At 44.6% G+C, this 17182-nt stretch overlaps 1 protein-coding gene across 4 annotated transcripts; it reads left to right on the top strand.

Annotated features, from left to right (window-relative positions):
* The first annotated feature begins 1073 nt into the window (after nt 1-1073).
* NYX (nyctalopin) lies at nt 1074-13968 on the top strand. Of its 4 annotated transcripts, XM_069872842.1 has the most exons (3): nt 1074-1182; nt 1330-1405; nt 4661-6698. In XM_069872842.1, the coding sequence occupies exons 2-3, from the start codon at nt 1384-1386 to the stop codon at nt 6055-6057; spliced, it is 1419 nt and encodes a 472-aa protein (XP_069728943.1). In that variant the 5' UTR covers nt 1074-1182; nt 1330-1383; the 3' UTR covers nt 6058-6698. The 4 variants fall into 4 exon arrangements, 2 of the variants coding, with proteins under 2 accessions (XP_069728943.1, XP_069728934.1); XM_069872833.1 differs by having other exon boundaries at nt 1120-1405; nt 4661-6697; XR_011338804.1 differs by lacking the exons at nt 1074-1182; nt 1330-1405 and adding an exon at nt 13911-13968 and having other exon boundaries at nt 3206-6551.
* Nucleotides 13969-17182: the final 3214 nt, after the last annotated feature.

Here is a 17182-nt window from a genome sequence, read left to right as displayed (position 1 = left end):
ATAGTTCACTTTTTAGAAATAAAGGGTAGAGCTATTTTTCCCTCTGACATGGTGAATGTAATTACCTAAGGCATGGGAGGCTGAGATAACTCATGTATTCAGCCCCCACTCTCCAAAGAAACCATCACCATTCTGTCGGAAAGGGCTTTAAAAAACAATTCACGTCCTGAATGCTAAAACATTGCCATGTACAGAACCTGTTCTTATGATTTCTACGCACAAGCTGCAGCAGCACAACCAAAGCACGCTCACAGGCAGGGCAGAGTTCATGATTATCAAGGCCACATACACCACACAAGCTCCATGTGTTTGCTGACCCCTCTCGCTGTGCTGTTGGTGTCTTCTTGTCCTTCAGGAGTGATTCTCAGCAAAGCAAAGCACAGTGGCATCCTTTTAGCAGCACATGAACTATGCTGGGGCTGGTGAAGTGTCCACAGGGGAAGAGAATCTCAATCAGTGTCTGTTTGGAGAGCTCAATGAATAAAAATCATGAGCCTGCACTTATCCGAAAATATAATCCCGTTTAGGCTGCACCCTCCACTCCCACCTCCTCTACCATTACATAATGGGGAATGGAGTAATGACTTTCAGAATGCTGTTTGAATGGCAGCGGTCCAATTCTGGACTGTGTTTTTTTTTTCTTCTTTTTTGTTAATGATGGGGGGAGAGTAGGTTGGAAGAGGGGAGAAAGCATCAGGTCGGTTTGTCTGCAATCCCTATTTTGCTTTGGGAGCTTTAGAGGACAGACACATTCTTCCATCTCTGCTAATCCTCTTCTGATACAGAGGATTTCCCTGCCATTAAATGATAGCTTGTGAGAAAAAAAAAGCCAGTTTTTTTTTTTTTTGGAGACTGACTCGTATGGCTAATGGCAGCCTCATGAGCAGGAGGGAGGACACAGCCATTGCCTGGCTAGGTAAGCAATGTATCTAGATGATTTTTGTTGGGAATTTTGGTTTTGACTGTTTGATGCTAAACTGGTTAAATTCCTCTGTATCAGCACCTACTGCCTATGAAGAGGGACAACCTCTTACTGTTGCTGATCTTTTCCCACTTCAGATGACAGGAACCTGTCCTCGGCACAGCTACTGGGAAGGATGCGACTGAGCTTGTGAAAAGGAGTAGCACAAAGCTTCAGGATTTCCTGAGGTCAATTGTGGAAGAAAGATATTCTCCAAGAAGGTGCTGGGGACTTCTTCAGTTTGCAAACATGTGGGAGAGGAACTTTTTCCTTCATCTTCCTTTCCCAACATAGAGTTTGTTGTGAAAAATGATGCAAGAAAAGGACAGAGGATGAGACGTGTCTTTGCTCTTCCTGTGTGCTTTTAGATCCCTCAAGTTCACTTGCCAGACCTGAAATGCCACTAGTGAATAATCAAGGTAATGTTTGCCATCATTTTAAATGGTGAGTATACTCTTATTCTTATTACCTAGTAGTGGATTAGACAGATGATTCCGAAGTGTGCAGGTTAAATACTCCATTATTGCAATCATTGTCTCATTATACCCTTCTCAAAACTCTGCAAACATTTTTTGGTCTCACTCTTCCTTTCAAATACTGAGTTACTGTAGTATGTAAAAGAGCAAATGAGATCATGCTAGGGTACAACTTTGTTTATTCCCTAATCTTACTAATATTTTGATCGTATTGCTGAATTTCACCCTTTTTCATAAACACATCTCATTTGAGCACCCTCTGTGTCAATAAGTTGGAGGCATCATCCAGCTGCTGCCCTTTCTGCTGCCGTGGTATGGAAAGCAAAGAACACCAGTTTTGGGGAAGGAGTAAGGAAGGAGAGGTGGGAATGTTTCACATTAAGTTAGTCAGAGGAGATCTGGCCAACAGTGGAGATCTAATCTCCTGTGCTTTGAGCAGCAGCTCTCCTGAGGGTTTGGTGGAGTTTTGATGCTGAAGGATTCCTCTAAGCTCCTATTACCAGTGGTTTGTTTTATAATTGGATGATCCTCAAGTGTTTGTTTTCCATTGCACTGCACAATGCAAAGAGATACACATGTAAACAGAGATCTCAGAAGTGTGCTGTGAAATGCCACTAGCAGAAGACCCAGATTTGGCACTAAACCCCCCTGTGTTTGAGAACACGCTGGATGTGGCTTGGGTGCAGACATTTCCTTTATCAGGTGATTAGAGAACAAGCAGGGAGGAGGGCTGGTTATCTGTGTGCTCATTCCTACTCTGCACACAGTGTACACAGCTGCTGGGGGAGGTCTGGTCCTGAAGGCCAGAGACATGCCTGAGCCTGGGGTAGCTGTAGGTAAATATTGAACTTGTTTGGGACAGTCTCACATATAGGACAGCCTATGCACACATTCCCCTTTGGATGTCACTCTGAGCCTGTGCAAGGCTCTCGTTCCAGCAGCAACACTTCCATCCATCGTTTCCAGACAGCCACCTGTGGTCAGGCATTTGGCAACAGGCAAATCCTTAATCTGTCTGGTCCTCTGTTTATGTAACTGCCTAACAAAAACAACATATGCCTCTGTTTGCAAGCAACATCATGGACTGGTGCAAAGGGTAGCAACTGAGGCAACCCCTGGGCAGCCCACGCGAAGAAAGAGCAATCTGAGACCAGTGCGTTAGCCCCTCACTTGTTCTTAGACTCCTCACCTCTTGTCTCTCCAGGGCCCTGACTGAAGGGGACTTTGCTTTAGCTGTGGCTGTTAGATAAGGGCTCAAGAAAAAGGAGAAGAACACACAAACAAAGGAAACGGCAATCTGTCTAAAATCCCCCTGCCTCTCAGAGTCCTTCACTAGCACTAAGACTTGAAGTGATGCTGTTTTGCTAATTCGCTGGTCATGATTGCATTGCTCGGCTTGATGGGACCTGAATTTTGATAAAGATGTCACAGCTAAAATCCTTCTAGGATGCTTCCTCCACATATCTGAATTCCTCTTCTACATGCAATGATCAGGTTGGTTTGAACAGAACCAGGCTGGGTGGCTCCTGGGTTGATGACCAGTTCCCAGCAACTGCTTTTGCAAGTCTCCTGCTTGAATAAACCACAGGCAGCACAACTTATAAATATGATACTGTGCGTGTTGCCTTTAAAAAGGATGGAGAAAGGGCAGAGCAATTGCAGTTTGAACTGTAGTTTTGTCTCTACGTTGAAGCTGTAAGGACTGCAAAGATATAAGCTTGACACTTGCTGAAGCTTCCTGGCATATCACCTCACAAGTCTATCTTAATAACAAGTCCCTTGGGAGTACACCTGTAGTGGGCAATTGCTGCAAACACAGCAGGGAGAGGCAGCCGAGCTGCTGGGACCTTCTCTCTCCAGTCAACAGGAACATGTGGGAAAGCCTGTTCTTCGTCTCCTGGGGCCAGACGTGCATGCAGCAGCAACCATGTCTTCCCAGCAATGCTGTAATAAGGGTGATTGTTGGTAGAGGTGCTATCTTGTGTCTTGTTGAAAAAAATATAAAAGGCTTGTGCTTGTGTGAAAGCCAATAAACCACAGCAGAAAACCCGATCAGTAGCAACACCACTGTTTCCTGCTAGTGACTACGTGGAGAGTTCGCTGGTGTGGGTGCTCATTTTGTTGAGTGGCAAGATATTCCTGTAAGCAATTACAAAATGAGCTCTGCCTTCAGTTCTTCCTCCCTAATGAGTATATTTTTGCTGATGTCTAGCTGACTGGATATTTTTTCTCCACAAAAATCCCTGTCCGTATATGAGACTGATGTCTCCTGTTCCTTTTGTTCTTCTCTGATTTGTCCCGAAGACCTTTTACTTTCTCTTCCTCTTTGTATATCCACCTGTGTGGACCTAACTTGAAAAGAAACCTAAACAGCCACAGAACTCCCATGTCAGACTAAAAAACCGAGAAAGCAGCTGCTCCCATTAACAGTGAGACATTATCACAACTGTCTTGAGAACTGGCAAAGCAGTGAAAACTGTGCTGGAGGAGTGGAGCGAGATCTGTGGTGAGATCATGAATGAAACAGTTGACCAGTATCCCTTAATTTGTTTTAAATCGTGCCCTTCTACCAAAACAGTGGGAATGTGCTTTTAAACACTGTAGTTCATCCTTAGCAGCTGGTAGTTCCCCTTGCCTGCTGCACCATCTCAGGGCTCTGGTGGAGAAAGATTAGGTTAAATAAACAAAGAAAAGAAAGAAGCAAAACAGGATGAATTTTGCATGTCCCAGGCAACTAACTGATCTCCCCTGTCCACTGCTGGACTAGTATATGCTGCCCCCCCCTTCCCTAACCAGAAATACTGCAACCCATCCACAGCTGCTGGCCTTCAAAGCGTATCTCTGCCTGCCTCCTGGCCAAGCAGTGTCCCTGTCAGCTTGCAGAGAGACCAGTCACAGAGTTACTTATAATACTTCAGTTTAGGTGATTCCCCCTCTTGGAGACAGAAATTAATCAGAAATGACGAGCTAGATGACATTATGTGTACACATACACATCTTTCCAGAGGATTAAAAAAACCCAGCAGAAGATTTTTAGGACTATTTCATGAGAACTCCTTGGTCAGCGCAGGCATGCAAGTAGCAGGTGACAATTAGCCTGGCTAGAAGGGAGGAAAAGGCAGCATAATTTCTTTCTCCTCTTGCCATGAATGTGTTTGCTAATGATGCATCCTGATTCTCTCCTCGCATGCCGCCATGGGGATGATGTGTTTCTCTCTCACAGTGATCCTTTGGGTCCCCCGCGTCCATGCAGTGTGGGCCTGTGTGCGGTCCTGCCCGGCCAACTGTGTGTGCACCCAGGAGCGGAGCTGCTCTGTCCTCTGCGATCGTGCCGGACTGGGGCAGATCCCTAGTGAGTTCCCTTGTGAAGCCTCCTCTATCAACCTGGACAAAAACAGCATCAAGTTCCTCTCTGAGAGAGCCTTTGGGACCTTGCCTTCCCTCAAATCCCTGTCGCTCAACCACAACAATATTTCCTTCATCACCCCAGGGGCTTTCAAGGGGCTGCCCAGCCTCACCGAGCTGAAGATGGCCCACAACGAGTACATTCGCTATCTCCACACGCGGACTTTCACTGCTCTCAAACGGCTGGTCAGGCTGGACCTGGCAGACTGCAACCTTTTCAACATCCCAGACAGGATCTTCATCGAGCTGCCTGCTCTGCAGGAGCTCTTTTGCTTCCAGAACAACTTCCGGAGGATCCCAGGTGCCATCAGGGGCATGGAGAACCTGACCCACGTTTACCTGGAGAGAAACAGGATTGAAGCGGTAGCCTATAACTCCTTGCAGGGCCTGACTAAGCTGAAATACCTGAATCTGCAGGACAACAGGATAAATGTTGTTCACGAGAGAGCTTTTCAGGGCTGCCAGAAGATGGAGTACCTATACCTAAACGACAATTTGATCAGTGAGCTTCCAGAAAATTCCTTTGATGGCCTGAGGTGCCTGAAGATGCTCAACCTTGGGGGGAATTCCCTCAGGAACGTTTCCAATACTTGGTTCAGGGACCTGGGGGAGCTGGAGGTCCTCTACCTGGACCGTAATAGGATCAGCTACATTGAGGAAGGGGCTTTTGAAAACCTCACCAGCCTAGTCGCTTTGCACTTGAACAGCAACAACCTGACGACCCTGCCCTTTTCTGTCTTCCAGCCGGTGTACTTCCTCGGACGGCTCTACCTCTTCCGAAACCCCTGGGAGTGTGACTGCCGCATTGAGTGGCTGAAGGAGTGGATGGAGAACTACAGGCTTGTCAGGGACATTCCCTGTGCATCCCCCTCCTCAGTAGCTGGGATTGACCTGATGGATGTGCTCTATGAGAGATCACCAGAAGGTTACTGTCTTGACCCAGAGGAGCTAAATGTCACATCTGAAGGCCCCACCCCAAGTGGAGAGCCTTGGTCTACCACAGAGAGCAAGTTCAACAGCCTTATCTCTAAACTCTTGCTCCAGATGGGCCTTCCCGAAGAGGTGTCAAACACGACTGAAATCTTCGTTAATGCCACACAGCTCGATGGACTGATTGATGGGGTTTCTTCTGGGGTGGGAGAAGACAATATTGAAGCTGCCTCCTCTTTTTACCTCTCAGCACTTCTTACAGTGCTTGTTTTACAGATCAAATAGTCCAAGGGCTGCCTGGAGTATGACTCCTGCTTAAGCATTTAGTTCCCATACCTATTTAGTTTTTAGGGAAAGTTCGTATAGCGGGCCTCGGATACATAGCTGGCTCCAAACTCTCCTGGGCAGGTTGGTTGGCTCTGGCTCTAGATTCCTCTGGCAGCTGGTGGGATCTAGCTCAAGACTGAGTGCCACTCTGGATGAGAAACCTGCCCTGTATGGTCTCTGAGGCTCCCGGACACTGGGGGAGCCGTGTGGAAGATGAGCAATGAAAGAACAGCAGTAAGGCTGAGTTTTGCTTAGAGTTGAGCATCTCCCCAGCTGGGAGTGAAGGGAAGAGGGGTCGGTATGGCTGGCAGTGCAGTGCTGTTTATTCCAGTGCATTAACTCCAGCTGACCCTCTCAATGACTTTATGAGAACAAGATGAGGCAGCAAAACTGGATCCTCTCTTTGTACCCTGACAGACACCCACATCCACAGCGGGTGCTGCTGAACACTGGTGAGTTAGTCTTGACTTTCACCAGTGTTTGTGGGGGGAGCAGGACTGTCCTGGGCAGTGCCCAGGAATGCAACACGGGCCCTCGTGAACAGCATCTGGGGAGAGTGCTGGGTCTGTGATGGGCACAGTGTTTTGGCCGCCTCTGTAGATGGGATTTTGATCCTTTCTCCCCCTGCTATCCTGGCACAGGTACAGGAGAATGACACGAACCCATGTTTGTCAAAGCATTCTTCCTGGAGACAAAGCTATTTAACCTTAACAGCATACTTATTAACATCCTTTCAATGTGTTTTTATTTTTCAATGAATATATTGTTTCAAGGAATATATTGTTTTTATTTGTAGATTACTTCATGGCATGACAGGATGAGCAGAACATGGTGATGACAAAGCAACCAGGAGCTACTAAATATTTTTCTATTATTTCCACCACTAATGAGTATGACATCATGTGTCACATTATGCCATGATAACCAAATATGCCATCATTTTTTTTATATGGCATCTTACATATTTTATCTTTGAGATCATTAATAGGACCAGAAATATTTATTACATTTTATGTGTCAGAGCACATTAATAAAGTAACTTGATATTTTGCTCACAAAAATAAATTAACTACGCATAATGCATATTTTTTGAGATTCTTGAATTACACTGGTAATGTAATCTTTTTTGTAGGCTACTAAAATAGGTGCACATGAATGTCCTTTTTATGGTCTAGAGCAAATGGTAAGCTATTTATTGCAGCAAAAAGAATAGACACTTTAACTTAGAACATGACTATGCTTACATTTGTGTTCGGTAGTAATGCTTTAAAAAATAAGTGACTATATAGAGATACACTTCCGTGTTACTTTATCTATATAAAATCATTATACATGGCTTATCATACTATGATGTATGTGTTCATGTGAAACGATACAACATATACAATCCTTCATTACTGCTAAAATGTCATGAAATAGGAATAAAATTGAAATGAATTAAAAAAAACTTTTGAAACATTTTCCTAACCCCTTTCCTCTGCCAAGCCCCTGCTTTTTCATGAGCAGTTCAACATGAATGTGATCTCCATCCCTGCCCCTGCTCATTCCTCAAGGGTGCTGGAGCAGCAGTGGCAGGCAGGGGTTGCCCTGGTTCACGCTTTGCTAAAGTGGTGGTTCAGTATGGACAACAAATTGGTTAAAACCAGCTGAGAGGAGCTGTCTTTGCCTCTGCCCCCTCTCCCAGTCACACGCTGGTGGATGTCCAAAAATTTATGCAAAGAACGGGCCAGCTGCAGATGGACTTTGGGCATAGAACAGCTGATAAGTGGTGGGTAACATACAAATTTGTGCATGAAGACCTTTTCTTGGCAACTCCTGTGCTCTCTTATATCTGTAATTGCCTGGCAGAACCAGGGCAAGAAAGAAACTTTTTCAAAAAGGGCTCAATGCTTCAGCAAAGGTGCCTTGGGTTGGGTCTGCTCACACTGGGTGGGCCAGGGCTTGGCCTCAAGCAGCACTGACACACCAGCGTGTCTGTGAACAACCCCACAAATGGTCCCACAGCCCATAAACAGTGCTGGAAAAAGCCAGCATCGGTTCACGTGCAAACTGACCGTGCGTTTCTGAACTACTGGAGCAGCTGCTGTGTGAAACAGGGAAGCTGCTATGTTTATTTTTGCCTGCATGTTTTGCTACTGAAAAAGCAGCAACTCCAGTGGCTTCAAGACATGCCTTGGGGCAGCCTGCTTAGGTCTGCAGCGCACTGTCCAAAAAGATCTGGTGCTTTTGAAGGAGCACCGGAGATTTCTAGAGGAAAGCTGAGCATGGGGCAAAACCCCCCACCCTGTTGCAATGGCTCCTCAGCTATCTATAGGTAGACCACAGTTTTTTTTCCCCAGGGAAGAAAGATGCCAGATGGTTTGATAAATGCCTATTTGACCTGTTCCGCGAACTAAATTCAATGAGTTTGGATTTCCAGGCTATTTATGAATCCATTAATCTTCTTAAGTGCTGAATTCATCTGTGTATTATAAAATGCTGCTTCTCAAACCTGGTCCAGCCCAATGCTGTAGAGGCGTATTATGTTAAAGATGCCTTTACAGGAGCAGTATTTCATCCTGTCAGTGAAGGTTTATCAATAGGTTTGGTGCAGATGCTAGGACATTGGGCACAAACAATTGTATTTCACTTCCTGTAAGTACAAATGCCTCATGAATTGTTTTTATAACCCACATTTTCATTTCCAATGCTGAAATACATTAAAACACAAGATTGTCTTGCTGTGTAATTGTTGATTATGGTTTTCAAGTTAATTTGTGCTTCAAAGATACTTCTGTTTTTTCTGCAAGAATGGCATATCTGAATGTGAAACACCTTGAAATGTAGATTTTAGCAGAGGTTGCGCCGTCAGGTGATGGACAAAGGAACTGTTTATCCTCTTTTACTGTGTATTATAATGGGGCCAGTTACCTTGGGCATTAATGCATGCCTGTTGTAGCCAAATACCCTAAATTGCCCCAGAAATCTTTCTCTGTGCTACTGTAATGTAGCTGTGCCTGCCTGGCATCATGCTGCATGTAATGGGCTTTCAGCTTCCCTGCAGTAACAGGGACAGACTTTTTGCTCTCCAGCTTTCAATTTCTGCTCTTCCCTGTGAGCTGACAGATCAGCAAAGTGTGTTTGCAGTGATACAGAGCACATGGCAAGTGAACACTCTGAGTCCAGCAGGAAAAAAAGGAGGGTTTATGATCTTTGGAAGAAAGGGCAGGCAACTCAGGAAGACTGCAAAGATGCTGTGAGGTTATACAGAGAGAAAATTAGAAGGGCCAGAGCCCAACCAGAAGTTAATCTGGTTACTGCAATAAAGGACAATAAAAAATGGTTCTAGAAATACATTAGCAGCAAAAAGAGGGCTAAGGCGAATCTGCAGTCTTTATTGGGTGTGGGGGGAAAATGTAGTAACAAAGGATAAGGAAAAGGCTGAGGTACTTAATGCCTTGTTTGCCACAGTCTTTAGTAGTAAGACCAATTGTTCTCTGGGTACCCAGCCCCATGAGCTTTAGTGAAGCTTTAAAACCAGTTCCATACAGCGTTCTCCTAGAGAAGCTGGTAGCTCATGGCTTAGACAAGTGTACTCTTTGCTGGGCTAAAAACTGGCTGGATGGCCAGGCCCAGGGAGTTGTGGTCAATGGAGTTAAATCTAGTTGGTGGCCAGTCACAAGTGATGATCCCCAGGGCTCAGTGCTGGGGCCAGTTCTGTTCAATATCTTTACTAATACTTCGGATGTTGGGATCTAGTGCACCCTCAGTAAGTTTGTAGACAACACCAAGTTGAGCGGGAATTTTGATGTGCTTGAGAGTAGGGAGGCTCCACAGAGGGGTATGGACAGGCTGGATTGATGGGCCGGCTGTACGGGGTTCAACAAGGCCAAGTGCTGAGTCCTGCACTTGGGCCACAACAACCCCATGCAACACTACACTCTTGGGGACAAATGGCTGGAAAGCTGCCTGCTGGAAAAGGATCTGAGGGTACTGGTTGACAGCTGGCTGAATATAAGCTAGCAGTGTGCCCAGGTGGCCAAGAAGGCCAACAGCATCCTGGTTTGTAGAACTAGGGCAGCAATTGTTTCCCTGTACTTGGCACGGGTGATGCTGCACCTCAAATACTGTGTTTGGTTTTGGGCCCCTCAGTGCAAGAAAGATGTTGAGGTGCTGGAGTGCATCCAGAGAAGGGCAATGAAACTGGTGAAGAGTCTGGAGAACAAGTCTTATGAGGAACAGCTGAGGAAACAGCCTGGAGAAAAAGAGGCTGAGGAGAGACCTTATCCCTGTCTACTACTACCTGAAAGGAGGTTGTAGCAAGGAGGGTGTAAGTCTCTTCTCCCAAGTAACAAGTGATAGGACAAGAGCAAAGGGCCTCAAATTGTGCCAGGGGAGGTTTAGACTGGATGTATTACTTTGCTGAAAGGGTTGTCAAGCACTGGAACAGGTTTCCCAGGGAACTGGCTGAGTCACCATCCCTGAAGATAGATCAGTAGATGTGGTACCTAGGAACATGGTTGAGGGGTGAACTTGGCAATGTTAGGTTTATGGTTGAACTCGATGATCTTAAAGTTTCCAACCTAATTGATTCTGTGAAAGGCTCATGAGTCTGTGCATTGTTCTTCGTTCCCATCCCCTCCGTTTCACTCCTTCCTTGTAACTCTTTGTTCAGTTCGGGAATCATCTTTTGCATGCACTTACATGGAAGAGCAGTAGCTTTCTGGGAAGCACAGCAAAGTAGGGCTGCTCAAAAGCCCTGAAGTTCATTCTTTCATGATCCTTGTTTCTGAGGTCTTAGCAAAGTTCCCTGATTACATGGGTGATACCAACTCATAACTACTTTTTTTTTTCCTTCTTTGTTTTGAATCTCTTGATTAGAAAACAAAATTAAACCAGGGATACAACTTTTGCATGAATAATTAGACTTTTGATGTTTCTTGTACTGGAGTGCTGCAAAACTGTGCTTCAGCTGGTAAACTAGCTGCTGCTTGTTACAAGTTCATGGCTCGGAGTCACTTCACAAATCAATGCTATTTTGTGACTGAGACACCTCCAAAGATGTCACAGACCTGCAGGTCAAACCCAGCTGAGATGCCAGCTGCAATTTACACTGGCTTTGGAATGTCCATGTCACTCTGTCATGGGCTGAGGTACTCATGAAGTGGGTTAAAGGTGCAGTGCTGTGGGGCCTGAGGATGTCTTGGGGCAAGAGGGCGGCAGAAGGGACAACTCACAAGCACAAGGAGTACTTAGTCACCTAGTCACCTGCCATGCACTTTGATGCTACTCCCACAGGAGCATGTGGGCATAAAAACCTGATGATGTGGCTGCACTCACATCCTCCAGTGCCCTGCTCGCCATGTACTGATGAGGGTAAAATCATAATGGCCTGACAGAGACGGGGTGTTCGTTTCATTGGTTCTCCAGTGGGTGTTCTTCAGTTGAAGTGATTTGATTCCGTGCATTGGGAGGACATCATTCTAGTGCTTACCCATGATATCTTTTCAGTAGGGTCCCAGGTTACAAAATCACTACTTTACACAAACTGCACTACTGTCCCAGGTCAGGCAGAAACTGGGGTAGGAGCTGGTAGGAAACCTTCAAAGGATTTTTTTCTACTGATTGCTTGGTTTTCATTACACTGACTGCCTGTGATCTGAAAGGCATGGAAAATAGCTTAAAACATCTACCAAAACAGTAACTGTATGGACTAACTATGAATATTTTCAGCAAAGCTCCATCTGGGAGGGTGATACAGCCATTCTTCTGTCCTGCCCACGGTGTGAGGTGCTGGGCATTTACTTCAAGCAGCGAGGAGGGATACTTGCTAATTGCCTGGTGTTAATACGTACCTCCTGACAGAGGCTTATTCTGAGAGCCGGTGATTCCAGACCAAAGCATCTGAGGCCCTGGGAGAAGGCAGTTTATTTTAATGTATGGCACCTATTAACACAGAGCTCTTCAACAGTGCAACTGTAATCTATGCTCTATGACCATTGCTAGTAAATTACAAAGGAGAAATCGTCAAAGTAAATAGAAAAAAGAAACGACCTGATGCTGGATATGGATATTATCTCTTGGCCTCAGAATTCCATTCCCGTGTTGCATTCCCAGGGGTTATACTCAAACATGGACACTGGCTTTACGACCCTTTTTTCACTTTAAATTTACAGACACAGCCAGTAACCACCTGTGAAATATAGTTATCAGTTATTTTTCTTATCTTGTGGAGTCTTATATTGTTTTTCTGATTCAGAAAGAAATATGAAGTCCAGGGTAAGAAGAATCAATGTAAATAAAGATAACATTTACAGCAGATACTGGCTAGCAGAGACTTGAGAAGTTCATGGCCAGTTTTGAAGTGGATTTTTATGTATTTTAGCTAATTCTTGTCTTTACGACATCTGGCTGCTAGAGCTTAAAAAAATTTTGAATTTCCACTTGATAATTTTTGTGGTCACAAATTCAAGAGGAACCAAGTCAACTGAGTTAAAGTTTCTTACTTCAGAAAAGTTCTGGTCTTCCTTCAGAGTATATGAAGCCTTGAACAAAAATAGCCTGTAATGATTACTGCTGCTCCAGGGTAAAGTTCAGAAGATGGGGCTAGTTTGGGTAAGAAAAAAATGCTTTTTAGTTATATCAAGCATACCTTTCTACACGTCTGCTTTTGTAGAGGCAAAGTATGGCTTTGTCACACAAACACTTTATTGTTCCTTGCTTTCCCCCCACCCAAATAGATAGAGATCCCACCTGACAGAGATCTGTGGAGTTGAAGATTGCCAAAGTGACCTCCAAAACACTTTAAAAGAGCCTTGCAGAAAATGTTAACCATGGAATACAGACCATGAATTAAAAAAAAAAAAAAAGAGAGAGAGAGAAAAAGCATCACAAGTATTACTTTAAAGAAAAACCTGCAGTTATTTTTTTAAACATAAAAAAATAAAGTTGATGCTGAAAATTCCTAAGGTCTAAGAAACAACAGTGTCATGGGACACTACCGAGCGGGCAGCTGTTGGACAGGCTTTAGATTTTACATAATGAAGCAGCACCTATATGTCAAAAGCTAAACATGCACAAAATCAGCATCAGAAGGCTAGAGCAAAGCTGGTCTTTCAAACTCTAACATAAGGATGAATACAAATATGGCAAATAGATATTTCTGGACAGAGTAGGTCTTGTCCAAAGCCTAATGTTGTTGATCGTGTGGTTAGTTGAACCAGTCTGATCTTGTAGTCTGTGGTTAGTTTTAGCCTTGCAAAAAGTTCATTACTTCTGCAGTTTTTCTCATCTTTGACCTTTACCACATCCTCTGATTTTTTATTATACTTCCCCTCTTCATCTATCTTTTAAGGATGGATTTAGGGTTAATTCTTAACTTGTACAACATAAATCTTATATTCCCTACAAAGAAACCCAAGGCATTTTAAAAATACCTAAAACTTCCATTAGCTTTACTATACTCACTCGTCCCATGGTTTATTTGCTTTTCGGATTATCAACCAATTTGATTTGGTGGTTGTTCAGCATCTATGACAGGGAGTTTTACCTGTGGCAGGAGCCCCGTGGTGTGGCTGTAGTTTTGCAAGGAGATAAGCTTAAGGGGTCCTTGTTCTGCTCCCTTTGGCCCCCCCATACCCTCTTTTCCCATTTGCAATTGTTTGTTCTAGTTCCAAGCCAAAACTTGCCTGTGCCCTCATTGTGCTGCTGCAGCAGGGCTGCCTGTGCTTGAAACCGGATCGCTGAAATGTCCCAGTTAAAAAGAATAGCTGCTTCCTCCCATTTTTGATGGTTAGGAGCTCAGTTATTTCCCTTAAACATCTTCGAATCAGGTTGGGTGTAAGTGGGCTACACCGGAGGAAAGAAGAAAATGCAGTTGCTATATTTGAAAGGAGGACAAGACCAATTGAAAAGATGAGAACTCAATTGCTGGTTTGCACCATATGATTTACTCATGCCAGCATGGATTTGGTATGAAGGTACAGGGAGAGGTGTTCTCTTTTTTTTCAGGACCCAAATAAATTAGCAATTTAATTTAAGAAACACTTCAGCAAAATAGGCCCTACACCGTAGTTTAAGACACACTGCAAAACGCTCTTATTCTGACTTCTAGCAGGGACTGTAGCAATAGGACAAGGGATAATGGCTTTAAACTAAAATAAGAGAAGTTTAGACTAGATATTCAGACAAAATTTTCATGCTGAGAGTGGTGAAACACTGGAACAGGTTATCCAGGAAGGTGGTAGATGCCCCATCCCTGGAAACCTTCAAGGTCAGGTTGGATGGGACTCTAAGCAACCTGATTGAGTTGAAGATGGACATCACTGCAGGGGGGGTGGACTAGGTGACCTGTAAAGATCCCCTCCAAACTCAAACCTTTCTACTATCATTAGCTTTTGTCATTAGCCCTACATAGTGCAACCAGCTTTTATTTTTTGAAGATGACGTCTTGGCAGCTTGTCCATCTCCTCTTGCATCTCCTCTGAAACACATGAGCAGCCTCTGAGCTGGTTACTTTTGTGCTTTAATTAAAACGGTAAGCAACAAGTAAATATGTAACAACTCATCAGATCTGACCACGTACTGCGAAAATGACTGCTGGGAGTTTTCTGGTTTCAGCTGCAACAGAGCCAAACCGTGCCTTAGTCTAGTAAGAAAAGAGGAGCTTGTGTGGGATCTGCAGGGAGCTTAAACCACCACAGCCCTGACCTGAACTGTAGCCCAAATGAGGTGGGTATCATCAGGTAGAGGTCCTGTTCTCCCTCTCTCCTGGGCTACCGCAAGCATTTGTACAGCTGTGCACAGCTGGATTAGGAACCACTGTCCCTGGGTCAGTTTTGGACAAAACTGGGTTCCTAAACTGGCTCTTGGGGAATAAGAACATGGGAAATGGATTCCTGAGCTGTCAGTACCAATGGAGATGGAGAGTATAGTTCAGTGGAGAGGATAGATCCATGGAGAATATAGAGCCATAGCATAGCGTGAATTTCAGCAGCCATGTGGACACAGACCTCACTACTCTGAAAATCTTGTCTTGGAGCATTGTGGCAAGGGCTACACCTGCAGATTGTTAACCCCTGGTGAAGGGTGAGCTGTGAGCAGCCGTGAAGGAAGCAAAGCGTGGGACTGGCAGGAGCCAAGCCGAGGCAGAGGGCAGCAGCCAGGGCTCCCTGCACACCCCTCTGCAGGCTGGCGACTACTCCTTGCCCGCAGAGCTACCTCGCCTCGCCCATAACCTCTGCTCATCACCATCCTTGTGGATGTGTACAGCCCTCAAGTTCATCCTGCACAGGAATTGAGTGTCAGGTGAAGTGGCAGGGGACAGGCATTGATGTAGAGGCAGCGAGGGCTGGAGGTGGCAGGAGTTTGCTCCAGCTCTGGATGGGTGAGACAGGATTGTGCTGGGAACCCTGTAGGGCATGTCTGTAGCTGAGAGAACAGGGGCATTAATTCTTGAATAACAGTTCTATTTTTTTTTAAATTCTCCTTACACTGAGGGCTGCCTCATGGGCAGAAAGATAATGGGGAGGATGGAGAAGTCTGGGGAGGCTTGGGCTTTGTGAGCGCAGACAGGCAAGTTTCCTCACTGCAAGCAAGGAAACACCAAGTACCTGGTGGGTGAGGATTTGCTGGACGCAAACTGTGTCATGCAGGCAGGTGTAAAAATACATATAGCTCAGTGGGATTTTACTTCGGGGCTTTTGATGATGAAAACAAAGCAGAGTGCATAGTGCCAGGGGTAAGCAAGTGGGCAAACATGATAAATCAGTAACAAAGGACAACTGGCTGTGTGCATATAAATTGGGATGGAGTTGGCAGCAGCAATTCCTCACCAAGCTGAATGATTATGTCTCTATGTGCTGTGACAGTAAGATATAGATCAGACGCTACGTGACAGGCACTTTCTTGATATATGAGACTGGCAAATAGTCAGAAGAGAAAGTACAGAAATAAATTATAAACTTGCAATCAGACAAAGCTTGTTGTAAATATCTGTGCTAAAACAGGTGATTGATTATTTTAATAGGCAAAAAGTAGCACTGAAATTTGCAGATGCAGAGTATTTTTAGGCCAGTAAAGCTTAAAGTAGGTTTTGATGAATTCCAAACTACTTGAAAAAGCAGGTAATTTGGAGCAATGTGATAGATAAAATATATGTTGACATACGTAAGGTAATACATATCACAAGACACTAAATGAACTTCTCACAGGCGTGGCTGGGCTCTTGTGCAAAAAAAGACCTGAAAATTGCTGTGAAGGCCTGGCAGATCAACTAATACACTGAACAAAATGCTCTAAGTAACAAAGACTGCAATGGGAAAACCAGCAAATGATATTCCAATAGACGATTATGCCCTTTATCAGTACATCCTGATCTGGAATATGTCCAGCCTACATCTTGCCACCTCAGAAAAGACAGAGCAGAAATAAAGTTTGGTGAAGAATTAAATGAGATAAGTCACGGAACTAAGACTTCTCTTTGGTCAGGACTGAAAAGACTGGCTTTGTTTAGAAGGGAGACCTAGAAAGTGGCAAGTCGTGTTTAGATGGAAATACCTAGGCAGTGGTCTTATGGGAGCTTTAAAGCTCTGTCTTCTTTTAAAGCAGAGCAGTTAACTGACACTGCACAGATCATGAGCAGCGTGGGACACAAATGATTACAAATTCTAGAGAGGATTGAGACACCTCTGCTCTGTGCCACAGGGCACAATGACCTTCACTAGAGGATCCTCTGGGGATGTGGAGGTTCACTGCTTTGATTCATGAGGCTTTTCTACTCTCTCCCTCCTAGCTGTCGCTTTTAAGAGTGGAGATGGATTTCCCAGTTCTTGGCTCAGATCTTGTCTATGGTGGTTCCTCAGCAATGACTGACAACAACTTATAACTAAGTCAAAACAGGAACTGATGCTAGAAAACAGCTGTAAGGTTACCTACATCCCACACACTGTGAACTCCCTCATTTTAAACTCTGTGAGCAGCTGCCTTGGCACAGTGAAGCCTTCCCGATGATTGCTCATCCTGAGCCAAGAAAACCCTCCTCCTTTCTTCTATTTCTGGGAATTTCTCATTTCTTAGTCTTCAGTTAATGGAAGTTCTTAGACAG

Source organism: Phaenicophaeus curvirostris, chromosome 1 (genome assembly GCF_032191515.1).
Source record: "Phaenicophaeus curvirostris isolate KB17595 chromosome 1, BPBGC_Pcur_1.0, whole genome shotgun sequence".
NCBI lineage: Eukaryota > Metazoa > Chordata > Aves > Cuculiformes > Cuculidae > Phaenicophaeus > Phaenicophaeus curvirostris.
The sequence above is the reverse complement of the archived record's forward strand: the minus strand, read 5'-3'. Positions and strand labels throughout refer to the sequence as shown.

What these genes read in the sequence shown, in the direction of transcription:
- NYX (XM_069872842.1), top strand. Translation starts at nt 1,384, where the DNA reads ATGTTTGCCATCATTTTAAATG. An exon ending in GTTTGCCATCATTTTAAATG is followed by an intron (nt 1,406 to 4,660) that starts GTGAGTATACTC and finishes TCTCTCTCACAG; the next exon opens with TGATCCTTTGGGTCCCCCGC.